The sequence below is a fragment of the Paracoccidioides brasiliensis genome, assembly GCF_000150735.1.
Source record: "Paracoccidioides brasiliensis Pb18 unplaced genomic scaffold supercont2.1, whole genome shotgun sequence".
Classification (NCBI taxonomy): Eukaryota; Fungi; Ascomycota; class Eurotiomycetes; order Onygenales; family Ajellomycetaceae; genus Paracoccidioides; species Paracoccidioides brasiliensis.
The window spans coordinates 2436150-2461613 of NW_011371358.1; the positions used below are offsets into that span (position 1 = coordinate 2436150).

The window sequence follows — 25464 nt, forward strand, 5'->3', positions numbered from 1 at the left end:
CACACCTCCAGTAAATGCAAGATGGATTTGCGAAGCTGACAATTCGGATCTCTCTGCCTTGTAGCCCAATGGTTCTACCCCTGAATGCCAAGACTATGTATGTATGATCCAACCACATCGAAAGCATCGTCGCTAACGGAAGGGTGCATTCCAAACCAACATCTTAACAACGTAGTAATGTCGACTTACAGGCTCCCCGACATCCCCTCCCTGCGCAAACAGCAGCTTCGGCTTGAGTTGTAAGTTCGGCATAAGCCTCTCACGGAATCCCCTCTCTTATCTGGAGATAATATGTTCCCGATGTAGAGTGATTTGCACGAGAGCTGACGTTACGATTCCTTACTGTCTCTCCCCAAAGCACGAGCTTGAAAACAGCCCCTCCGCCTGGTGTTTATGTGAACATCTCACCAACAGACCCGACCTTCTGGTCTGGGGTGATTTTTGTTCGGAAAGGTATTTAATATATCAATATGTCATCTGGGATTACGAGACAAGAGTTATATATGACCATAAAGCTAACATCCAATCTGGTCCTGTAATCGCATAAAATAGGACCCTATGCATCTGCCATCCTCCGATTCCAGCTCCGCTTTCCATCGACATATCCAAATCTCCCACCGCTAATAACTTTCGCAACAGACATATTCCACCCCCTTCTCGTGCCCCTAACAACGTACACATTTAGCACCAACTCGTCGGATACAGATACCGTCAGCGCAAATGACGAAGAGCGTCTGCCTCCCGGTGGTTTTAGCCTGAGACATGGATTTCCACATTGGTTTGGGAGAGCGAGGAGGAGTGCAGCAAGCTCGGCTGCGCCGTCGCGGAACGTCAGTGGTGGTGATCTAAATGATAATTGTACGGACCAAGCACCCGCCGGACAACAGGGCAGTGAGCGCACGGCAGAATCAGTATCAGAGGCACCCTTCAAGTGTTCAAGAACGCCAACGGGAGACTTACCTAAAGGATTAATTTCGTCGTCCTATCCTCATGCGCGTGTATCTCCGGTGCCGGCGGGGTTGCCACATTCCTGTAGTCCTGGAATCGATGTTCCAGTTTTGGAGTTGCTCAACTACATTCGGTCAACATTTGATGATGAAGCCGTGTTAGATTCTATCCCCCTGGAGGCAGCTGGAAATCCTGGAGCTTGGCATGCATGGCGAGCTCATCGGGGATTGGGAACTAGGCAGGGGGAAGATGGCTTGGATGGACAGTTGCAAAAGGGCAGTCCGCAAACTCGTCGTCCTGGAGAATGGAACTGGGAGGGTGTGTGGGAGAAGAGGGTTCAGACTGGGGTTGAAACCAGTTATTTGGAATCTGTCCTCTTTGGCAATAATACGCGAGGTGCAAGTGATGACCTTGTGAGTACAGCGGTTGACTGATTGAGATTATTTTATGGAAGCTATATTCCGAGTGCTGATTTGCGTGTCTTAAGGTTCGGTTTGTCAAACTTGATAACGATATACTGGCCAAAACGAAGGAGCAGATTATTTCTACTCGAGGAGGTAGTGATCAAAAACACCACGATTGTGTATAAATCTCTATCTTCTGAATGTTTAAAATACGAAACAATTATGTTTCCATGCTGTTTGTTTTTGTCCCGGCATTCATTTTTGGACTATCGTTTTGATATCCGAAATGTCAATTTCCCATTGTGTGATTCATTCAATATACCCATGACAGGTGCGGTGCATATCTGCGACGGGCATTGCGGGCCATCATCGCTCCTCCTTTTCTGCAATCCACTGTTGCCCTATTTGCTGTGTTTACTCCTGTAATAAACACGGGCTTCTTTCTCTTCCTCTCTCTTGCGATGATTTCATTCGCTCAACTGCATATATAATGATCTCTTGTGCTATTCATGCATTGTAGCTGATGATTGCGTCCAATTAATATATCTATAAGTCATCTAAGATCTCCCATTGAATATCAGGGAGGAACCTCTTAATGCAAGGGTTCGACATGTTCAAAATCACACGGAGCGAAGCAAATCGGAACCTGATCTTACTTGCCCTGGTCCTCGTGCCCATTGTTCTGCTTTTCTCCATTCTCGCAACGGCTCTGGTCTGCTCAGAGTACTGGAGTCTGCGTCGCGAACGACGGCGTTTGATTCCTTCTGGAAATAGCGGGCACACAAGGAGGAATCGCTCTGACGCACCCTGTTTAGCATCATCATCAGACTCGTCGTCTGCGTCGACAAAGAGATCTGAGTCCAGCGACAGTGACGCAGACATGTACATGAAGGGGGTGGAGTTGATGGAACACGTGTAGACATTCACCGCGTTGGTTATATAATCCTGCTGCCAGACAACAGTCATGCCCAACGCGACTCTCCAGCCATGCGCCAACCAAGGCAACACAACAATCCCCACGACAGAGCCTTTGCGCATTGGTAAACGACGCCTGGTAACCATTTCAGAAGCTGCTACGACTTCCTGATTCAAGATATTTGTTCCCCCTTTCGCGGTTCCTCGACGACACCCCTCGTATGCCGTTCGTCGAACATCCCAGTTCTCGAGAGTTCCTCAGTATTCCACATTACAAACCCCGAGGGACAGAACTCGTTCTTGTGAGCCACGCGACACCGAAATGCATACTCCACTCGATACATCTCCGCCGAAGCTTGAAGCATTTGATAGTTCTGAGAGCAGAATGGAAGAGGTATGGGTTGTTTAATTATTGCAAGCGTGAACGTTTCCATTTCCAATGCGATAAGAGCTAAGCTTAGATATAGCGGGGGAACGAAAGACGACGTCTAGGGAGCAGTCACACGTTGCGAAAGGTTCCCTCAAAAGGAATCTTTGCGCGTGTCGCTCAGGCACTCGATTTCAACAAGCAACGTCAGCCAAGCCCGGGACCTGTACCTGGTTCCTTCACTACACCAGATCTCCCAACTCGTGCTTATACGGCACCAAGCCCTATAATTACCCAGAGTCAATTGGGAGAAAGTAATCGATGCGAGTCCACATTGGTAACTCCAGTGGTTTCCCCACAACAATTCGGACGAACTCCACCATTGACAAGGACTAATTTATGTATCACAAAACACCGCAATAATGTCCAAACGCGGTTCCCCTGTCCCCTCCCAATCACGAGTGCTAATATGCATATAACAATGGATGCCATGAAAATTTCTGCTCATCAGGATCTATTTACTTGGGCTGCAGTAGACATATCAGCAAAAATCGCTAATTTGGACGGTGACATTGATGCTCAGATTGGTTGCGAAGTTCCACTAGACATTATGATACTTGTGGATAACTCGTGGGTCCTCCTTAACTCGGCTTTAAATGACAAGAGCTGACTGGATTAGAGCAAGTATGCCCCCTACTTTATTAAACGGGGCATGCAACACTGTGCTTCACATAGCATCTTCAATGGACATTCTGGTAGACCGACTGGCAATTGGTTGTATATCTGCTGATCCTGAACAGAATCTGCAACTTCTGTCGTCACTATCAATATGCAACCTCGACCTCATTCGAAGACTACTTCGATCCATGCAGATATTTGAACTGCCTGGCGACCAGCTAAGTCGGGCCCGCACCACAAAAGCCCTCCAAGAGGCATCAAATCTGCTGCTGAGATATTCCAGTAGAGGAGCACTACGTCATGTCTTTGTTGTTACTTCAAGTTCAAGCATATCATTGCCTGATATGTCCACAAACGTAAGCAGTCGAATACGGTTTCACACTGTATCTCCAGAACCAGCGCTCGGAATACGGGCTTCCACAACGATGGTTGGATGGCACCTCTCTGCTAGTTTCGATGATGAAGAGGATGACGGTGGTGTGCAAGGTCTGAAAGATAGCTTAAAACAGGTTATGCGACACCTTCGTATGGGCCTTGACCCTGGAGTCTTGTCAAACTTGTCGATAAGGATTGCTGGAGGCGATGGTTGCTATATCCAAGCCATTCTTGGACAGACGAAATGCAAAACGTTGCGACCAGGCGAGAAGTGGACGATCCTGGTCAAAATAAAAGCTATTTCTGAGGCATTGGAAACCTCCTATGATCCTAATGACGGTAACGAGAATACAGCTGGACATGGAGACCATCCGGTGCAAAATCGTGCCAAAAATGATGTTGATCAAATGATTGATCAACTCCAGGGACTTTTCAGGTCCTCCACCATAGCTCTGACTGAGAGCCTTTTTACTGTGACCCTAGAGCACAACCATTCAGCGCTCTCCAGCGCCGCAGTGATTAAATTGGAAAATAAGTGTGAAATTAACCGATATCTTCGTAGTAACTCTTTATTCGGTGAGAAGGTGACAAGAGCTCTAAGGAAAGATGTGCAAGAGTTATACGACGAGGAAAGAACCATTGAGGCTATGAATTTGACAATTAATTCAATGCATCTGAGTCATCACCTCGATGGTGAGGATCGTACGGAATCGGCCCATGGTGATGACAGTTTGGAAGGATCATCGTATCCACCGGATCCAATGATGTATGTTAGCCCGCGGGTAGCACTGGGGAGTATGAACCCGTTCCGAAATTTGCTAAGAGGATGTGACGAGAACTGCATCCATGCACTTCCTCCAGATCAAAATGCTCATGGAGGCATACCATTCGTTTCTCGATGTGGATAGAGACCATACTACGGTGAAAGAAGTAAGAGGCCGGGAATCGGAGACAGAGCTGACTGCAATATGGTTCTTGTTTTTGCTTCCAATGTGTATAATAATGACTTTAAAGGCAAGGCGTTTTTGTATCTGCTGTTTGTGGTCCGGATCGCCTGAGTGGCTGTGGATAATCGATAGCACGACTTCTTAGGAATATCCGGCGCCATCGAGTAACTACTGTTATTCTTTTGGAAGTTGTGAGGTTATTGTAGATAAAGTGTGGTGAATTAAACCCAAGTATCCTTTGTTCTGCTGTTCATGTACCCCGTCTAAATAGTCACTAAAAATAAGTAAACTTCAAATCATTAACTTCATAAATTGTCATAACTCAATATTTCATCATTGTTTTTCCTGTACATGATCATTATTGGCACCAGCTTCAACCCCTATTCCTTTTGCTTTCCCTTCGTTTGCCCAAACAGGCTCACCATCCTCATCAAACTCCGCCCATTGGAAAAAGGAACACGACGTATTTCCAACCGCATAGCCCGCATAGCACATCCACATGTACCTGCCCCTCGTCTCCTTCTTCCTCTGCACACACCGCAGCACGCACGGCATGCCACAGCGGCACTTGGGTGTGAAGCGTGGATGGAGAGACTCTCGGTACCAGCGATAGGTGATATTTATGCGTTTGTTACCTGCGATGGGATGCGGGGAGATTGTCTGCGAAGGGCTGATGCTGTGCTTGTATTCTTCTTGGGTCTCGGCGTGCATTACTAGGAGGGAGTTGTGAGGGAGGTGAATGGAGATTTGGCCTTGGATGTCTGCTCTCGTTTGTGTCGCTGCTGCTCCTGCTGCTCCTGCTGCTCCAGTAGCTTTTTCGTTATCGTCAGGGTCATCGGGTGGCACAATCCTGCGTACTCGAAACTCCCTCGAGACACCTAGGCTCAAGCTGCCTATGACCGGCCGCGGTCCCAGATATGTCAGCTCATCTGAGTGGTAGCCCACGCTTTCAGAGGGTCCATCGTAGCAGTTAACAAAGGCCGCATTCGGAACCCATGTGCGTGGCGATTGATATTTGAGCTTCTTGCCACCAGGATAGTAATATTTGATACGTTTCTGAATCTCGTTGTTGACGGCTTCTTGTACTTTTACAGAAACACGACGTAGCTCTGGGGTTAGTTGTCGGACATCAGTGCGATAGGTGCCGTTGTATGAGTAGTCGTGCCGTTGCTGTTCTTGCTCCTCTGCACTGGCGACATAGAAGCCCGCGGAGTGGGGGCTTTGGACGGTGTTTTCGAACAGTTGAAACGTTTGCCGTTGAAAAGTTTTTGCTTCTTCGAGAAGTTCACGGAGGAGGTCGTTGGCTTCGTTGGCAGGCAGGAAGTTGTGGATTATGGTACAAGAGGTGCATTTTGATATGTCCTCAGGATCGAAAAGGTGAAGGGTCCGGCCTCTTTTAGTGACAGATTTTGGACTTATTATTGATGTTGATGAATTGATTGCTTTTACTCCGAACGCTGAGAGTGAGCTCTGTATCCTCAAGGCCCCGTTAGTGGCCCGCTTCTTATTATTGCCAGGGGGTGCAATGGATGATAAAGTCGAGCATGCAGTTGTCACGGATCCGTCACTGGCAATTAAGGTGTCGAGAAGAATGTCTTGTTGTAAATCTGGGAAGAGAGATGCCAGGACGGCTAACTTAACGTCAGTTGATTCCTCCTCGTTTGCGAGTATTTCTTCATTTGGGGGGGACTGTTCCCTTGGACGTTTTCTGGGAAGAAACCTGTCCATTGCTGGTCTGATTTCTAGAAGTGTCATGCGCATGTGCGTTTAGGGTGCAAGCAGTCCCCTACTTGGAGCCATTAGATAAGATCTGTTGCCTGGAATATTGCAGCCTTGTCCCGGTATCTAAATGTGGTTCAAGTCACGTCATAAATTCGCGGGCGGAAATAAATAGTTACGAGACAGTCGCGAGGTCAGGTGACGCTAATTGATCTGGTTAAGCCCCAATTTTGGCACGACGATTTGACATTTCCCTCAAGTCAAGACATCCATTAATTCACAATTTTTAATTAATTGTCCCTTGCGGAGGCCAATTACAAGAAGTCGCTGGAGGATTTGGCAGCTGACATTTTCTAAAATTCCGGATATCCGGCTTTCACGAACGCCAGGATTTAAAAACGACGGACAACAATAATTGGTCGTTCGTTTATGGCAATATGAAGGATCCTAATTGCGTTCTTATGATTCAAACTGTTTCCAGGCGTTGAGAAAGAATGGAGACATTCGACATGGTACTCATTCCGAGCTGTAAATCTGCAATACCAGAATGATAAGGTGATGTTGTAGATTTGCACTAGGTGCTAATCCAAAATTGTGACGAGATATGCGTATTCCAAAGGACACCTAGTTATTGGTGTGACAGGTCGCTTTGCGCAACAACCACACCACTAATATGGCTAGCGTTTTTAATTGTTGGATTCCGTGAAATACTCAACCTCAGCTGACTGTTGTGGTTCTCCATCCGTCAAGTCCCTAAGTCCTCAATCGTTGTTCACTTAGCTACAATGTTCCAACTGCTGTTTCTATTTCTTAGTATCATCCCTTTCCTGGGCGGTTTCGAGAAAACAGTCGAAACACCATGTTTGCGGAGATACTTTTACGCGGGCGGCAAGTACTTCAGCGACGGCAGTGGGGGTCATTTCCTTGAAGGTCAGATCTACGTTGAGCAATTGAATCCCATCGAGGGCAGCACAAAGCCATTCCCCCTCATCTTCATCCACGGCTTTGCTCAGACAGGAACAGTATGCACTTTACTATTATTTCGTTTATGAGATATTTTGGTCCTTGAAAACTTGCCTCCTTTCCTGCGGCTAATACATGAGCTAGAACTGGTTGAATAAGCCTGATGGTGGTCGGGGATGGGCGTCGTATTTTCTCTCTAAAGGTTATGAAATCTATATAATAGACCAAACATTCCGTGGTCGAAGCCCAGGGTCACCGGGCAATGACACGACGGTAAGGTGGACTAGTGAGGTGGTCGAGCGGCTACTGACCGCAACAAAGAACCATGACCTGTGGCCACAGGCGAAGCTTCAGACCCAGTGGCCAGGAACAGGTTTCAGGGGAGATGAAGTTTTCGATGCCTATTTCGCCTCGACAGTACAGTCTCTCTCATCTGACGTCTATCAACAAACAACCCTCCAGGCAGCAGGTGTTGACTTACTATCACGTATTGGAAAGCCGGCCATTCTTGTTACTCATTCACAGTCAGGAGCTACGGGTTGGCTCATAGCGGATGCTCGACCTGACCTGGTCCACTCCATCGTAGCCATCGAGCCCGCAGGTCCGCCTTTTGAGAATGTGATTTTAAGGGAGGGACCCGCCCGGCCCTGGGGCCTAACGGATGTTTTTTTGACTTACTCACCTCCGGTTAACAACCCCCAAACCGACCTAGTTCAAAAAATCATCCCCCCCAGCTCCAATGACAGAGCACGTTGCATTGTCCAAGCGGAGTCCCCTCCGCCGCGGCAGCTGGACAACCTGGCAGATATCGATGTTCTTGTTGTTACGGGTGAAGCATCATACCATGCGACACATGACTATTGTACGGTAGGATATTTGCAACAGGCTGGAGTACATGTGGACCACTTATCACTCGGGGAAGCAGGGATTCATGGCAACGGACATATGCTTTTCCTGGAGATGAATAGCGACAAAATTGCGGCGGAAGTTCAGAAGTGGATGGAAAAGTAAGCTCCCTGTTTGGCTGAAATTCTATTCAACCATCATATGTATATAATTAAAATGGTGGTAGACATATGGAATCAGAAGTTTTGAAATTGAAACTCCCCTTCATGTCTCTGTCCCCTTTCTATAGTTATATAACTAACTCTTAGAGGACCGTTATCAACCTTGTTGCATTGTTTGACTCTAAGCAAGCTAGCTAGCTACTAATAAATACATAGGTGCACGTGACCTCGGGTAGCCGGGGAATCCTCTAACACTAACTACCGAAGTGGATGATGGCTGCTGACGTAATGGGCAGTTCGCCAAGGCCTTGCTGTGGACCTCGGCGTGTGTTAAAAATCAACGTCAGGGCCAAGAAGCCGCGCCTCTGTTGGAAGTTCGACTGGCCTTGGAACAAATTCTTCCTGGCGCCTGTCGAGATACTCCAGAGCGACTCTATAAGAATGAGAATTACCGAACATACTGCCAAAGGGACCCACTCATATTGATGCAAATTCAGACACCATGACTAGAGGTGATTGTTGACAGCAAAACTGTGTGGAATTGCATACTGATCATCACTCGGGAAGAGCAACTCCCCTGGCCTGCCCCTCCCATTCGGCAATATGCTCGAGTTTCGTACGGAGGGATTCAATGGATATGCCGTGAAATATTCTCCCTTTTTTGACTCCCGCCTTGCAGTTGCTGCGTCTGCAAATTTTGGCCTCGTTGGAAATGGCAGACTCTACGTTCTCGACCTTACACCCAATGGCATTGTTCCTTTGAAATGGTAAGGCGCCCAAATATATCCGTCTAAGCCAGGTATAATAAACATCTTACCTGCTAAAATATATTTACCTACCGTTGTTTCAGAGTATTAAGCAAGATGTTCGTGATACTAACGGCGACGTTTAATCCAGGTTCACAACGCAAGATTCTCTTTACGATATCGCATGGTCCGAGATCCATGAAAATCAAGCCCTCGTGGGTTCCGGCGACGGAAGCATTAAGCTCTTCGACACCACAGTAGACGAATTTCCTGTCCAGGGATGGAAAGAGCATTCTCGGGAGGTTTTCTCGGTGCATTGGAATTTAGTAGCCAAAGACCGGTTTTGCTCCAGTAGTTGGGATGGGACGGTCAAAATTTGGTCTCCGGCGAGACCACAGTCTCTCTTAACTCTCCCCACGCACAGCTGCACCTATTCCGTCGCCTTTTCACCACACTCTCCAGATATCCTGTCCTGCGCTTCATCAGACTCGTACGTTCGCGTTTTTGATTTACGCACTCCGGCCGCCGCAAACAACCATCTTACTGTACAGATTCCAATTCACGGGAGAGCATCAGCGCCGACGAAACCAGGATTTCCACCTGCCCCTGCTTCATGTCCCCCGTCGGAGGCCTTAACACTTGACTGGAACAAGTACCGACCCTCAATACTGGCCACAGCTGGGGTGGACCGCATGATCCGTACTTTTGACATCCGTTCTCCACAACAGGGTCCGCTTTCTGCCATGATTGGACACGACTATGCCATCCGAAAGATTTCATGGTCACCCCATCTTTCGCACATTCTCCTCAGTGCCAGCTACGACATGACTTGTCGCATTTGGAGCGATGGGTCTGATACCGGGCTGGCAGGTGGTGATGTGGACTTCATGCGGAGCGGACTGAATACTGGGCCCTTAATGGGCAGAGAGCTAGGACGCATGGGACGCCATACAGAGTTTGCTACTGGAGTGGATTGGTGTCTTTTCGGCAGCGAAGGATGGTGTGCAAGCTGTGGTTGGGATGAAAAAGTCTTTGTTTGGGATGTAAGAGCATTCATGTCATGAGTGACTGCATCCCAACAATTCTGATCTGCACACTCAAACAGTGTTGATCCGTTGATCACATGGTGATATTTGGTTGAGGATTCCGTGTCGGCCGTAGGACTTCTTTTGCTTGCATCCCGATTAAGGTCTATAATCGCTTTGAAACGATCAGACCTTTTGGACTGTCAAGCTCACTTCTATTTTTTCCATGCGCGGTTATTATACTCGAGTTTATTTAACCCACCATCCCCCACTTCCTCTTACCTTTGACATGTTGGAATGGTCTCCGAACCCTCACCCTCTGTACACTTGTCACAGCCGTCACAGCCGTCACGGCAGCACAAACCTAACGTCTCATCAGCCGAATGAGTGTTATTTACGCTTTCTCGGTAGCACTCAGTTTCTGGATTTATTGGCTCTTGATAGTCGCACACCTATCCACTCCTCTGCATATATTCGGGAATTTTGGGCGTTCTATATAACTCATTAGTGAGCTGGCTGCAAAAGATTCCCTCCGGTTTTGATTTTAACTTTAAGGAGTCGCTCTCACCACGCAAAACACATTCGATAATGAAGAATCTGGATGTTTTACCTCATCGAGTCTATTTGAGTTAGATTGAGCTGCAAAGCTTATTATCCCAGATAGATAGATAGATGACCATTCATTTGTTTAGCCTCGGATAAATGAAGCTTTAACTTGTATTCAATACCCTTCTGTTGTGGTTTATGAATGCGGACGGGTAAACAAGCCGTGGAACCAATGGGAGACTGATGAATATTTGACTGGAAAAACTGCTGAATATCAGTGATTATCTTCGCAAACTAGCGAAGGTTTCCCCCGCCATTTGGGAGGTGGGGGCCCAAGTGGTACCCATGGGCTCATCATATGAAGAGATAACTAAACGGAGTCCTGACCGCAATCTTGTGATATTCATGCATCGGTCATTTAACTATTTCACCTGCGGCATCGGCTGGAGGATGGATGTTCACCACGGCCATTGTTCAGAATCCCGACACAGTAAAGAGGACCGGAAATTAGTATTATTGGTTAGTTAGTTGGCTGAAACCTTTCCCTGATGGGTCAATCATGTTCAGGTAGGGTGAAACAAAAATGAAATAATATTAAAACCTCGTGCTCAATTGCCCTGCATCCATATAGAAGCAGTTCCCCGCCGGTTGCTGGCAACAGCTCATAGATTCCTCGAGGATGAAAGAACCATTCATTATTTGGAAGATATCCTTGATCAATGGGAATTGGACTATGCGGGTTTATGCTCTGATTAACTACCCAGCTAGGGTAACTACCTAGGTAGTTAAGTATGTATAACCTGGGTGACAAGGACAGGGACGTTGGACTCCAAAGAACAGAAAGAAAAATTATAACCTCCAAAGAAGACACCCATATTAACCGTGCTCACCTTGCCATGCTAACAGGGTGATTTGCAAAATCAGTTGCAAGGCCAACGGAACCCCCTCTTGGTTTAGGTGACGTCTAGCCAGTGACTGTGGGCCTGCAAAAGCCGCCGAGACACCAAAAATCCAATTAACTACCGTGTACAGCAATGCATACGAGAACGGCATTTTGAATTGTTGTCCGTGGTTTCTGGGCTGTGGGGCTCAAGAGAGGTCTGTTCCTTGATGCTATTATAATAATAATGCGGGATAGCAATAAACGAATGGATCAAGGATTGAATTTAGAAGACATATCTACCAGGTAGGTAGGACTCCTTGAAGACTATTGCTTGGCATACAGAATTCATCTCTCTCTCTGTCTCTCTCAAGGGCTAACTCTGTGAAGAGTAGGAGCAGAGATTTTGCTAGTTTTTAGGATTAGGTTTTGGGTTTTCAGTTCGGGTTCGGTTGCGGTTAATAACTACCTATCTACTCTGCGTAGTTTGAAATTGAGCGGATTTTAGTTCGATGCGCCTACGGTGATTGAAGAGTGAAGCAAAAGAAAAATTAATAGTAGACCAAGAAAGAGATATGAACGATGGACAACTGAACTTTTCGAAGTTTGCAGGATAGGTTCAATGCTCTCTCTCATTTCAACCCCTATTTCAAGTGAGTCCGGATAGAACCCACAGATAGAGAGATAGAGAGAGTCTAGTCTAGTCTAGTCCAATCCGTAGGCAAGGTTAATGCTTGAATATCCCATCCATACAAAACAAAAAGTGGGTTCGGAAATTTAATATATTAGAATGAAAAGCTCCAAAAAGGTGGCAGGACTAGAAGAGTCGAAGCGATCCTGCTGCAGAGGCTCCGGCACGCACTCTTACAACGTTACGTTGCGTATCTCGTTCAACAGCAGCAAGCAGCGACGTAAATCTATCTTGTCTTCCCCCCCACAACCACCCACACCCAAATTCTACCCGATTACAGACTCCAGCGACCTGTCCAATAACGTCTTGGTCATTTCATCACACAAGATGGTTCCTGCATCCCTGTGACTTAAGGGTATTTGGAAGAATGTACCAAGGAGTCGAAGTTAAATCGGAAGCCACCACAAAATATGCAGGCTTCCTGGAGCAAGAAACAAACGAGAAAGGAATCCTGCGAATAATATAAGACCGTGCCAAGGAAAGAGAAGATTGCGGGGTTAATATATATTTTTGGTATTATTCATGCCCCCAAATTGTTCGGTCAAGGTAGAAAGCTCCCTGCCTGATACAGGGAGGGTGGGCCCGTCTCCGTATCCGGACCACGCGCGTAGGGCAAACAAACATCGATACTGCAGTTATGGGGATAAGCGAGCTTATCAAAAGCCACCTTTTGTGGCTTCCATCATATAAGGCGCATAGGGCTAACTAGAGTGAAGGCATGACATGTATGATGTTCTGTACAGGTCCTTTTTGTGACTGCAAGTGGCAGGTAGTTTGTGCACAGTACAACAAAGATCACCGCATTAATCACCGTCATGGAAGAAACTACTGGAAAGAAAGAGCTGGTTTGTCCGTGACTTGGTTCACCATCCCTTCTATCTACCCACCAGGTTTTCAATGATCCATCCTCATTGCCTTGGGCCTTCTCCAATGCAGCTTATCCCCATTTTCAGAGTCATGGAAATGGATTGGTCCCTTTGTTGTTTTTGTTTCCAGAAGTCCATTTAAATCCGATCCAAAACGGACAATAATGAGATCGGGCCAGAAGCTTAAAACTGGGAGACTTTACTCCGTAATTAAAGGTCTTTCTCTCCACTGTGCCGGTTGTGAAGAGTCCCTGTGAATCACCGGCACGAGCAGTTCCCCACCAGTTCGGATGAATACAGGGACTTGCGACCTTCTCTCATTTCCTTGATTCCTCCCCAGGGAAAATGCTGGGATCTATGAGGTCTAGATGTATTTTGATCTGTTGTCTAGGAGCAACTACAACACGATTATGATGTTTTGAAGAAAATACCATGACATGGGCCTGTACCAGGTAGTTAACTGCTGCAAGGAAAAAGCCGAGAACATTTTCGCTCCTCTCACGGAATTTTCTAAGCTCCATTGGGTGCTGGCTCAGCCGCCATGTCGGAGACTTGTGCTGACATCCCAAGCTCGGGAACATTGGTGAAACTCCATGTCACTTGTTACTTGCACAAAATCCAAGGGCTTGCGATCGGGTTGGCTACCTCATCTCCCGAGGCAGAAGCTCTTGAGGAATTGAGCGATACGGAGTGAAGTGGGCTTTTAGAACCTCAAGATCTCCAACATCAATTGCCAACTCTTGCAGATCAGACACTGAGCCGGTGCAAAAAGTATTTTAGGCAGTCCCTGCGTAAGGATTAGTTAACGGACACGGATTTATACTAGCGGGAAGGGGAGCATGTCACCATATCAGAAATGGCGTCGGGGCGATGATCGGCATAGCCTTAATTTCACTTATCGCTTTACTTACAACCACGCGTGGAAGTCAAGTATGACAAGGACCAGGGGCGAATAGAGGGGAAAGTAGAAGCGGAAGGGGGACACGTTGTGGCAGCTCTGTCACAGATATCTCCTGCGGTGTAGCCAAGCAAGCTGTGCCACAGTGTTATACGATAAACTAGCGCGGCAGCCTGAGAGCGTGGAGTCCCTTCACTAGCCTGCGAAGTTGCAGTCAGGTACTCATATAGAAGAGCCCGGAGGAGTATTGACTCAAAGTGAGACAGAAAGCGAATGAGAATAGAACTGGAGGCACACAGTAAGTTGGTTGCAGGTGACATGCCTGTTAGAAATTTGGAGAAAAAATGTGGAACAGATCGGAATTTCATAGGGTCATTACACTCAAAGGTTCTAGCTCATCCGGAAATCATAACCGACAACAAAGCCAAGGGAATAGGCTGAGGGATCTGCGCGGAATGGGTACGGAGGCGCCTAAATTTAGTTAAAACATAGACCCGGTCAGCCCCGATCAAGCCTAGAATGTTAGGTGTTGTTTTAGTTAAAGTGATTATGGGCTCCGCTAAATCTGCCCGCAGAAAATGTGCCGAATTTTTAATGAGTGGAACTAAAAGACAACACTGAACGCCGAAGATGTTTGTTTCTCTATCATCCGATGATGTAGAAATCTCATTCATTTATCAAATGATGATTCCGATTCACCTTGAGGATAGCAGTAAGGAGATCGAAAAAAAATTAAATAAATAAAATAAAATAATAAATAAAATGAAATCAGGCAAAGCAGAGCAAAAGCAAAGCAAAGACACAGCCCAGCCTACTTCAGCCTCAACGCTGGCGACACAGGAAAAGAGTCGACAGCCCGGAGCACTTCATCTCTTTGTAGAGTAGGATCGTCATTCATTTTCATTTTTATTTTTTTTTTCCGTTCATTATTTCTTTTTCGTTGACCACCACGCAGCTTGCAGCTCATTCCTGTGTGTTAACCTGCCCTTTTCTCCTCCTCTCGTTTCTCCTCCTCTCTATGTTCTCTTCTATTATCAATCATAACAACACCCTCTCTTCACATACCAAGTGACTCTCTTCCACTGTCCATGGGGTTTTCGGCTACCTCTTCGCTGCACTCCTTACTTCGTTTCCCGAAAATCTCATTCCCAGCCCCTCTTGGCCCCGGGTCTGTGACATTCCGCAATCCCCCCGTTAGCAGAACAGGTAAATCCACACTAGGGCAGCGCAAAACTTTTTACAACCTCACCAGGGTTATTGTCGCATTCACTCTCGTGTCATTATCATTACCCTGATTGATTGATTGATTGATTGATTGATTGATTGATTGACAGCTGCTCCATAGTTACTTACAGTGCTGAACTGAATGGTTCTTGGCCCCTGAGCCTTGTCCTACACCGTCCTTCTGGGCGTCTCGTCTCCATAATTGTCCCTCTCTTCTGTCCGTGTCTTGTTTTCACACCCAAGTGTCTCACACACTCTCTCAATACAGCTGCTTTTTCCTTTTTCGCATCTGTTTTCTTTCAATAATTTAACAACTTCTACCAAAGCCCTGCCGTCATATCTTCGAAGCCCTTCCCTTGTTTCGCCCTGAGCAAAGGGATCCAACCTCCACATGTTGAGCTAGAACCAGCGTATCCAACCTCACCACCCCACAATTTCTCGATCCGCTCAGACGTCATTCTCTTTCTAGAGTTCACATTCATTATCTTTATTAGCAATATTTCGCTCTTTCACCCTCTCAATGCAGTGACCCTTCGTAACCATGGGCTCCCCTCGTTATTCAGAGCTGGGACTATCATTAGGCATCCTCGAGGAGGACTTACGCTGGTACTGGAAGTTATTAGCAAGTATCTCGGCATGGCTACTTCTGGCTGGGTATATTGGACTAAACCGCCCATCAACGGCAAAGTGGAGCTATGAGACTAACAGTTCAATACATTCGCCCCATCTAGTTTCGTCGTCTTCCCTCTTGCGATGGACCATAATGCAAAAAATATGCGTGGTGGCACTTTTCCCTTGACTGCTGCTGCCACCGTCCTAATTTTTGTTGGTTACCTGGTTTGCATAGGTTTCTGTTTGAGATGGAGGAAGAAACATTATTTGGTCGATTTTCTATTCATGTATGTAAATTCACTCCTTTCAGACGGTAATGTTTTTGCTTTGCGATCCGCGAACTTTGGGATGCAAAGATGGGAACCTTTCGTCACAAACCTTGGTACTAACTGAGATCCGAACCCCTCACCAGACCATGCTTCGGGTCGAGCCTAATAGGTGTCTTCAACGTTGCTTTAAATATTCTAGTCAGACGGTTAACACCGCTTACTAGCCTTTCTATCGCTGCCGTTATTATTTCCACCGTTTCCGCAGCGGCATTTGGAATTGCGGCCATCTACAACTCTCACAACGTCGTCTTTATACCACGACGTTTTGGCTTCCGGCGGGGGCACAAAGGAGAACCTTCAGTCGATGACGCAGAGCTGCAACGGAGACAGCTTCTACGGCTTTATTTCCAGCAAGATGCTGACCGGGCGCCTAGCCCTGACGTATCTCAGAGCACATTCCGCATCGATCTACCAGATCCAGGGGTTGATGGATACGAAGAACTAACGCTCAAACCCCACCGACAGACATACCCGCACGGTCTACCACCTTCTCCCCCACCTGGGTATGATCCGGGGAGGGTATTTAACAGATCATCAACTCCTACAAAAAGCATTCGAAAAGGTTCCCTTCCCGGAATGCCGCGCTCTAAAACACACGGAGCGCGAGAGATGAGGATGAGCATTGTTGAGCTGGGCGACCTTTAACTCGCTCCACTTACTTTGTCGAATCATTGATATATTTATCTCTAGAAATCTGCATAATATTCTGGAGAGAGTTGAAGGGTGTTGAAGGGCGTTCTGCGTTAAATCACTTTTTTGAGGGACCCGTTTTGATTCATTCCGTTTCTCATCTCCTATTTGTCAACATTATTAGCGATATCCCGGCTGGCGCATTCTGTCTAATTCCCATCATCAATTCGCAATTTTCCTATATACATTTTTATTTTCAACTCTTGGTTCTACTTGGATCAATATATAATCCCGGATTTACATATCTCCCAGCAGAGGCCCGAAATCCCTGACATAATTGCGCGTCATCCCAACCGTTACACCGTTTTCCTTACGGCGACAGCAATTCCTCGTTTCGAAAAATCTCCACAATTGACCATGTCGAGGATCTTTAAGTTTATTTTATTTCTTGCAACAAAAAGAAGAGATGATTTCACAGAGGAAAGTCACGACTACGGCGAAAAATCATCATAATTTCAATTTAACATTTGATCAGAAAGGTTATCCCATATGTAATGATAATATAGTGACGAAGGCACTTCTGGCTATGATTTTGTCGCCTGATTTCTCCAGCAAGCTTGTTCATTCTCATCCTCAAGCAAGGTGCAATAGTACGAACACAGCACCCCGCCGAAAACCAAGTGAACGAAAAATAACAGAAAAGACGAACACAATGTTAGAACGGCGAATTAATAGATATGGTCCTATTTCAAAAATGACCCGTTCGTCTTAGCAAGCTGCTCATCATAATACCCTTGGAACGCCAACCATCCCTTATCTGGTCCACCAACAAGCTTCGCGGTGGCCTCCGCCTCACCCCCACTAACCATAATCTTTTTATACCCTGATCCCGCCGACGCAGCATCGGCTAACAACTGAGCATGGCACGTCTTATCCAAACTAATGAACCAAAATGCCGCCTCATCCACACTTTCACCCACCGTTAACAGGCCATGATTTTGCAAGATGGCTGCTTTTCCATCCCCCAGTGCCCTGGCTATATTAATCCCTTCTTCACGGTCCAGCACGACTCCACGAAAATCCTGATAGACGGCGTGGGATTTGTAGAAACGTAGCGCGTCCTGGGTCATCATGTCTAGCTCGCGGCCGAAGACGGAGAAAGCCTTGCCGTAGACGCTGTGGGCGTGGCAGGCAGCATTGACGTTGGGCCGGGCTTTATGGATTTCTGAATGGATGGCAAAGGCAGCACTGTTTATGGGTTCGGTGCCGATGACAACGTTGCCGTCTTCGTTGACGAGGATGAGGTCTGAAACGGATATTTGGGAGAAATGTTGGGAGAGTGGGTTTAACCCTTTTATTTTGATTTTGGATTAGTATATTTGGTTTCCTTTTGTATTTTGAAGGAGTTGCATGTTTGGATGGCTGGTTTGATATGTATAATGCCCTCTTTCCCACTGTTCCTGATGCAACCCCATTTTTAAAACAACTCTCTCCCGATTCTACAACAAGAAATACCAGGGATTATGGAGAAATAAAGTGGATATCAAAGAAAACACGGAAAATGGGCAGAGAACATACAAAAATGATCAGTCAAAATTGGATCCCTTACAGAGATGTGGCCTGCCACACCCTCATCAAAGCCACGGTCAGCGAAAACCCGAAATGCAGCAGCGAGATGCTGTTTGCGGTAGAGTCGCTCTTCTTCCAGACTATCGAACTTCGGGTATTGTCTGATGTGCAGCTGCTGGCCAGTCACAGTGCGGTCGCGCAACTGGACCTGTTCAACTATGACGGCAGGCTTTGGCTCATTTTTATTGACGATAGCACTGCTGATAGGTCTGTCTTCTTTGACAAAGGAGGGAGCCATGGTCATTTAGTTTTCCTAAAGATAATTTCTTTCTGTTTATGCTTTGATTTATGTAAGTCTGAATGAATAGCGCGGAGGGAACGATGATAAGTTTATTTCAGATATCAGAACCACAATGATTAGGTGCCGTCCCCAAAAGCTAAGTCCTCCTATATATATATATATATATATATAGATATAGATATAGATATGTGTGTATGTAAGTACAAGTCTTCCCCACCCCCCTAAGCCAGGATTCCAATGTAAATGAGGGGAGGGGACGGGACGGCAACCGAATAGACGGAAGAGCAGAATAATCCCGATGTTCAGTCATTTCAATTATCGATTAGCCGGGAACATGTACGCTCAAATCCTGACCTCACTAAGGGCCTCTTCAGAGCGCTCATACAATTTGTACGCAAGAGTGGATAATTGAGTTATATAGTGTAAATAGCGAATATAGCGTTGTGCCGGCGTTGTTCTCAGCGCCACCCCCGCTATACCGTATTTGATTTTCTTCATCGCGCAACAGATTGATAAAATCTTTGTGCCTGACACGTTGCCTTTCTTATTTCTGAGAGATCTTGATTATATTGCAAGTATATATTAGCCGAATTCACGAAAACAGGAAATAAAGATGTTGCAGAATAATACAGCAATGCAATACTCGAATGATGGTGCTCAGGACCCTTTGATTTCAACCTGGCCTGACTTCTCAACTGATTCTCAAACAGCCTCTCAAATTGTACTAAATGATTGAGAGCAACATGGAACTTCATGATGGAAAAGACTCTGCTTACAAGGCTTCTGAAGGAAAAAGAGAGAAGATCTGAATACAGACAACAGCAATTTCAAACCTGCAGTTTGGAATATAGCTACACAAGGTGTGAAGCAAGCAGCAAATCAGCGTAGAATGCGGGTAACATTTATTTCTTATCTGTAGTTAGATCTGAGCTTCAATAACCTGAAAGCATTATTAACTAAACCACTCTTGAAATCATAGGAATGCCCCCTCTGGTGGCAGGCACTGTTTCTCTGAGCCGGCTCAATACGTGCTCTGATCCCTGAACCCATCCCCAGCCCATCAGCCATCGAATCCCGTAAAAAAACATATCTCTCTACCTATAGCCGGTGACAGCTGACATCGCAGAAAGAACGATAGCATTGAACTGGGGGGACATGGCTGAAAAAGTCCAGGGCCTTGGAGGTCAGCTGCAGCAGAGCTCACTAGCTCAACAAGACTGACGTCTCCAGTACCGGCAACATGCATATGAGAGAACCGGCGGTTCACAGCTGTGTATGTTCAACGAAGGAGCTGGACAACCCGAACTTGTAAGATCGAGGAGTCAGAGACAGGCGCACCGGGGTAACAATCCTTCAGCTTATAATCGGTCACAACTGTCATCTGGACGCAGACAAGAACAATAGGTTACCGTTCTGAAAATCGCTGATATTCCCATATGGAAGCTGCTAAGCCAAACCAGATTGTTCATGAGAAGTTTTCTGACTGCTCAACGAGATTTACAAACTGAGCATGATGTATGAAGTATTCTCAACATGATTAACCTAATGCAGGAGCTTCCAGCATGGTATTATCATTTGCATGCTCCCATCATCAAAGGAGACTGAGATGTGCCTCCTGGAAAACTTTGAAGAAGATCTCTTCAGTCTTTCAGCTCTAATCAATCGATTCAGAAGCATTCTAAAGCAGAGGCAAGAATATATATGACATCTGATTGTGAATGTGATTGGGTAGGAACTCTGACTGCTCAATTCAGGAGGAGGATGAGATCAGTTGAGATGATACTTGTGTCAAATATATGATGGGGTTGGGCCGTTTGGAAGTGCGAGTGTAGAATTTGCCCTTAACAGGGTGCTCAGGAGGTCGGTGTCTTCTGCTTCATGGCACCAACCAGCAACTCACTTTTGAGCATGATAGTTAGCGGCCCCGAAATTTAACTATAACTAGTTGAACCAACTTTAGGTTAACTCTCTAACTGGTTTGTCGTTTAAGTTAAACATTCCCAAGGCCCTTGACTTGTTTTCCCCAGGATTACCGGATTTTGCCGCCGGCAAACGGCTCTCTTTTCGGCGGATATCCGAAGTGAAGGTAAAAGAGATAAGAGATTGTTTGAGATTGAGAAATATGTAAATATCTAGATGAGATCATTTTGGAGACAGATTTGATATTTTGTGAGACCCCTTAGGCGGCAAAGTATTTCAATGGTAGAATTAAAGGGTCAGTCACCGATTTGTCCGGATCTGGGGATTATATTTTAGCTACGTTATATGGCATTTATGAACCGTACTGAAACTTAGTTAAAAAATATTCTAGGTATTTAAAACAGAAAAATGTATAAGTACCAAAATGATCCGTTTTTCATGCATACATTTCTCGTCAAAACCTGGAATATTCTCCGATTAAGCTGTGAATAGACCTTGTAAAGGGATGGCTGAAGAAGACGCAGACGAGGGGTAGAGCTTTAATTTACCGTGCGGCTTAACGTAAACCGCCACACAACGCACGCCGCCACACAACGCACGCCTCTACAAGCAAGCAACCACCCAAGGAATTCCACCAATTTCTCAACCACCCATGAATTTATTTAATTTAAATTAAAAATATATATCTAGTAGAAGGAATAGATCATATAAAAATGTATAGTTAATCCAAAAATCTAGATGGAAGTCGAATAATGCGGCCACAACGTGATAATTGCGGGGTGGGCGAAGAAGGAATTGACGGCGACGTGGAGGAACTGCTAGAAGAAGTAGGTCGTAGGGAGCTTGCTGATAGGCGTGTAATTGACTGATTACCGGATTGGGAAGGTTGTATAGGGTTGGCCTGGTTAGATTTTTCGCCAGGCCCCTGGCTTCGTACGGCCTTTGTAGGGGATTTGGCTGACCTGGCTGATCTGGCGGCGGCAACGAGATTTTGATCTCTAGAAAGCTTTAACTCTCTAGTAGCTTGCTGAGCAGCTTCCTTATCAGTCTTCTTTCGCTCAGCAGCTAGTTTACGAGCAGCCACGCGAGCAGCAACCTCAGCTTTTTGTCTCTCTCGCTTCTGAGCATTAGCCAGCCTAAGAGCTCGAGTTGCAGCTTGCTTTGCAGCTTTTACGATCGCTTTCTCTTGACGTAATATATCCTGTTGAAGCTTGCCTGCTGCTTTTTCAGCAGCCTCACTAATCTTAGCAGCCTCGTCGGTCTCAAGCTGCTGACGTGCTGCCGCAATCCTAGAAGGTGAAAAGAATTGAGCAGCACGCGAATTCTCTTTATCCACAAGACCTAGAGGCTTTCCACGTTGGCGGCGCTTCTTCTCCTTTCGTAAAGCTTCGTATAGAAGCTTATTTTCATGCTGCAAAATCTCTTTTTCAAAAACTAGTCTTTCACTAGCATGAACGATTTTTCGGAACCCAGTAGAGATTCTTCGCCGTTGATTTAACTTCTTAACTGCCCGTCGCAGTCCTCGTATGGTAGTGGGTGTGACTGGCTCTGCTGTGACTGGAGTGCTTGGTCTAGCAAGCTTGCTAAGCACCCGATCTGGTGAGAGAGGATAAATGCCAGTAGCAGCAAATCCAGACTCTATATTTGACTTCGTGACAGCTTGCTTCCAGGCGTTGTGGAATAATAAAAAGAAGTTGCGTTTTTTAATGGATACACCTCCCATTGCTGAGCGTAAGAATAAATCCACCTGCTGAGAGTATGCCTTTGATAAAGGTCCAAAAATACCAACATCCAAAGGCTGCAAGCGATGAGTTGAATGAGGCGGCAGTACAGCAAGGATAATACGATTTTGATCAGCGTAGTTGATGAATTTCATATTGACATGAGAAGAATGGCCGTCAAGGATGAGCAGGCGCCAGGCTCCATTCCTAGCCTTTGTATGAGGATTAAAGACCCGTTGCAGCCAATGTAATCCATATTGATCACTGCTCCAGCCGTTCGGGGAGGCAGCAAAAAAGACCTCATGCTCTTTAGAATCAAAATCTTCTAGCCACGTATCTTGCAAATCCCCGGAGTCTGACTGATATATAAGACCTGGCGGCGTTGACCTTCCACTGGCTGATATGGCGGCTAGCAAAGAGATGAATTCTCTACTCCCATCCTGAATCGTGCCTAGCAAGCTCCCGCTCTTAAGCTGCTGTACAGAGACTATTCGCTTGCTGATTTGCATGACGCCCATAAGAAAGCCCTTCTCATCAAGATTCCACGTATTAGATGGTCGAATGTTGAATTTTTTGACCTTTTCGTCTAGCTAAGATGCTCAAGCATTAGCAACCCCTCATTAAATTGCAGGCAATGTAAATAAAAATCAATCAAATACAAGCTGGAAAAAGTGCTGAAAATACTCAGAATTATCAGCTCTCTTGCGTTTTTGATCAATTGCTCGTAAATATAGGCTTTTGATGCGATCCTTGTGGCGTTGACAAAATCTAGAGATCCAATGCTCGCCAATCGGCTCCTGAAGGATTTCTTCAACTAGATTTTGAAGAATTCGAGGTGTAGGAGGAAAGCCACGGTCCGTAAGACGATTTATATATCGAATAAGCTCTTCCTCTTGAGAGTTCGTAAGTTTCTGTCTATATAGGGAGTCGGCAGTTTCTCGAGACACTGATTTGCCCGTAACGCGTCGCATAAGCGTAGTTCGATGAATTCCGTATTTTTTTGCAACAGTAGTATAATTGCCAGCCTCTTGCGAAAGGAATTCAGCCACTGCGAGCTCTACAGCTTCTTTGGTTGGCATGTTGTAGATGATTGAAGGTGGAAGGTTGGGTTCAAAAATCGGGTTTTTGGGGCGTGCGTTGTGTGGCGGCGTGCGTTGTGTGGCGGTTTACGTTACAGGGACATGGATAGTTTAACTTCCAATGAAGAATAATCATAACTATGCATTGATATCATACAAAAATTTTCGGATCTGATATTTGTCTGATTGCCCATAGATTACAGTTGACTTCTCTTCCCTTAGGAACCATTAATTTATCATAATGTGGATTATATTCATGTTGTTATGCCTAAACAGGATCCAGACCGTGGATATAGTTGCAAGCAGCTGGACCTCGGCATTTCTCGCGTGGGCGCTGCTCAGACGAAAGTTTCATCCTGCGGCATTAAATTACTGGATGACTGATCTTCTCCTGCTATCATTCTTTTTTTGATTCGTTTGTTCTTTCGGCAGAAGAACTTTTGCTTATCTGCAACTGTTATATGATTCTTCGGGAAAGCAACATTCTTTCTTCCAACCCTTGTACACACCAGCTTTTCCGTTCGCTATCCCTCCTCCCTGTTGCGACACGGGTAAACCATGCAGGTCACGCTCTTTGAAGCTCCCCCGGAAGACCCATCAAAATCTCAGATAGAAAATATCCTAGAGCTGACCCCGGTATCTGATTTTGGACCGGTAAGATTCATCCTATAAAAACCCCCGAAAACATGACTTGTTTGGGTTTTGCTACACCATTGTGCAGAGCCGAATACTAACCGTGGAGAATCATATATAGGATGTTTTTACAAACACACGTCCTCTATGGCATCCACCCGGTGCCCGTGGAATCTATGGCGGTGCTGCCATCGCCCAGTCCCTAGCCGCAGCCCAATTGACCGTTAGCCCCGGATTCTCCCCACATAGCATGCATTGCTACTTCGTGCTGGCTGGAGACGCAGAAATTCCAATCATATACCATGTCGAACGGGTTCGGGAGGGACGGTCCTTCGCGACCCGCACCGTCCAGGCACGACAAAAAGGGAAACCCATTTTCACTACAACTATCAGTTTCGACCGCGAGGGGAGCGGCGGGGAGGAGAAGGTTGAACATAGCACGCCGAAGCCGAACATAGCGCTACCTCCAGCTAACGCCAGTGCCGCTTCCAAAGGGCCATTTGAAACGAGAAACGCTGGGGTTGTTAATAGTATGTCGAAAGAAAGACATGGCATTCTTTTGTCACCCAAACACTCAGCATAGATACTCGAAACCCGGACTAATTCTTTCAGGAAACTCCCCTCGTGCCGAGGAAAAAGCCATCTACCAATTTCTCCGTGCCCGCGGCACCATCTCCGCCGCCGGAGGCCAGCAAGCGCATCTCTCCGCTCTTGCCTACATGTCCGACAGCTACTTTATCGGTACCATTGCGCGAGTCCAGAACATCCCGCGCTTCGCGTCCCCTGGCGCTCTAAAAGACGCCATCTCCAAGTTGAAAAATCCCTCCGATCTGGATAGTGAGGAGATCGAGAGATCGCTAAAAGAACTCCTGCGCCAGGAAGCCGCTGAATTTTACGCTGAAGCTATGCAAGACTCGAAAGTTGACCCCGCCCCACCTAAACGGGAGATGGGGATGATGGTCAGCTTGGATCACACGATATACTTCCACGCGCGTGGAGGTTTTAGGGCGGATGAGTGGTTGTTTATAGAGATGACGAGTCCTTGGGCAGGCGGTGGGCGGGGCTTGGTGATGCAGAAGATGTGGTCTCAGGATGGGACACTGTTGCTCACATGCGTGCAGGAGGTGAGAGCTTTTGACCCCAATTGTTTCCGCAGTTCTTCCTCAACAATTGCAAATGCGTCGAAAGTATACTGACGGATAATCGTCATGATCAATAATTAGGGGGTTGTGCGACTGAAGCAAGACAGTGCCAGCAAACCTAATAAGCTGTGAGGGATCCCGGCGTTTTCTGATTCTTTATATTCAGGCGCATATTTTCTCGTCTTGTTTAATATTCCCTGTTCAGGCCCTTCTCATCTATCTTGGACGCATTGGATTGATTTGAAAAGGTACACCAAGCACTTACATGTCATTTCTATGTCATTTCTATTTGTGCTCGTAAAATTACTGCACATTGCAGATTCGTGATT

At 46.2% G+C, this 25464-nt stretch overlaps 9 protein-coding genes across 9 annotated transcripts; 5 read left to right on the forward strand and 4 right to left on the reverse strand.

Annotated features, from left to right (window-relative positions):
• Positions 1–177: 177 nt before the first annotated feature.
• Positions 178–4595, forward strand: PADG_11145 (uncharacterized protein; the record flags this gene model as incomplete). The annotated part of the gene is made up of 9 exons (XM_010758439.1): positions 178–239; positions 359–453; positions 553–1361; positions 1436–1505; positions 1934–2234; positions 2308–2392; positions 2446–2661; positions 2735–3264; positions 3314–4595. The coding sequence occupies 9 exons, from the start codon at positions 178–180 to the stop codon at positions 4593–4595; spliced, it is 3450 nt and encodes a 1149-aa protein (XP_010756741.1).
• A 372-nt stretch (positions 4596–4967) lies between these two features.
• On the reverse strand, positions 4968–6395 carry PADG_00739 (uncharacterized protein; the record flags this gene model as incomplete). The annotated part of the gene is made up of 1 exon (XM_010758173.1): positions 4968–6395. One exon carries the CDS (start codon positions 6393–6395, stop codon positions 4968–4970), a length of 1428 nt encoding a protein of 475 aa, XP_010756475.1.
• Positions 6396–7138: 743 nt separating this feature from the next.
• PADG_00740 (uncharacterized protein) lies at positions 7139–8327 on the forward strand (the record flags this gene model as incomplete). The annotated part of the gene is made up of 2 exons (XM_010757654.1): positions 7139–7375; positions 7461–8327. 2 exons carry the CDS (start codon positions 7139–7141, stop codon positions 8325–8327), a joined length of 1104 nt encoding a protein of 367 aa, XP_010755956.1.
• A 599-nt stretch (positions 8328–8926) lies between these two features.
• PADG_00741 (uncharacterized protein) lies at positions 8927–10133 on the forward strand (the record flags this gene model as incomplete). The annotated part of the gene is made up of 2 exons (XM_010757655.1): positions 8927–9090; positions 9221–10133. The coding sequence occupies 2 exons, from the start codon at positions 8927–8929 to the stop codon at positions 10131–10133; spliced, it is 1077 nt and encodes a 358-aa protein (XP_010755957.1).
• Positions 10134–13718: 3585 nt separating this feature from the next.
• On the reverse strand, positions 13719–14295 carry PADG_11146 (uncharacterized protein; the record flags this gene model as incomplete). The annotated part of the gene is made up of 2 exons (XM_010758440.1): positions 13719–13831; positions 13989–14295. 2 exons carry the CDS (start codon positions 14293–14295, stop codon positions 13719–13721), a joined length of 420 nt encoding a protein of 139 aa, XP_010756742.1.
• A 1445-nt stretch (positions 14296–15740) lies between these two features.
• On the forward strand, positions 15741–16785 carry PADG_00742 (uncharacterized protein; the record flags this gene model as incomplete). The annotated part of the gene is made up of 4 exons (XM_010757656.1): positions 15741–15853; positions 15931–16036; positions 16122–16249; positions 16284–16785. 4 exons carry the CDS (start codon positions 15741–15743, stop codon positions 16783–16785), a joined length of 849 nt encoding a protein of 282 aa, XP_010755958.1.
• Positions 16786–17513: 728 nt separating this feature from the next.
• PADG_00743 (uncharacterized protein) lies at positions 17514–18637 on the reverse strand (the record flags this gene model as incomplete). The annotated part of the gene is made up of 2 exons (XM_010758174.1): positions 17514–18121; positions 18349–18637. 2 exons carry the CDS (start codon positions 18635–18637, stop codon positions 17514–17516), a joined length of 897 nt encoding a protein of 298 aa, XP_010756476.1.
• A 345-nt stretch (positions 18638–18982) lies between these two features.
• PADG_11147 (uncharacterized protein) lies at positions 18983–19395 on the reverse strand (the record flags this gene model as incomplete). The annotated part of the gene is made up of 2 exons (XM_010758441.1): positions 18983–19199; positions 19271–19395. 2 exons carry the CDS (start codon positions 19393–19395, stop codon positions 18983–18985), a joined length of 342 nt encoding a protein of 113 aa, XP_010756743.1.
• A 4523-nt stretch (positions 19396–23918) lies between these two features.
• On the forward strand, positions 23919–25267 carry PADG_00745 (acyl-CoA thioesterase II; the record flags this gene model as incomplete). Its single annotated transcript, XM_010758175.1, has 4 exons — positions 23919–24014; positions 24115–24523; positions 24606–25117; positions 25217–25267. 4 exons carry the CDS (start codon positions 23919–23921, stop codon positions 25265–25267), a joined length of 1068 nt encoding a protein of 355 aa, XP_010756477.1.
• Positions 25268–25464: the final 197 nt, after the last annotated feature.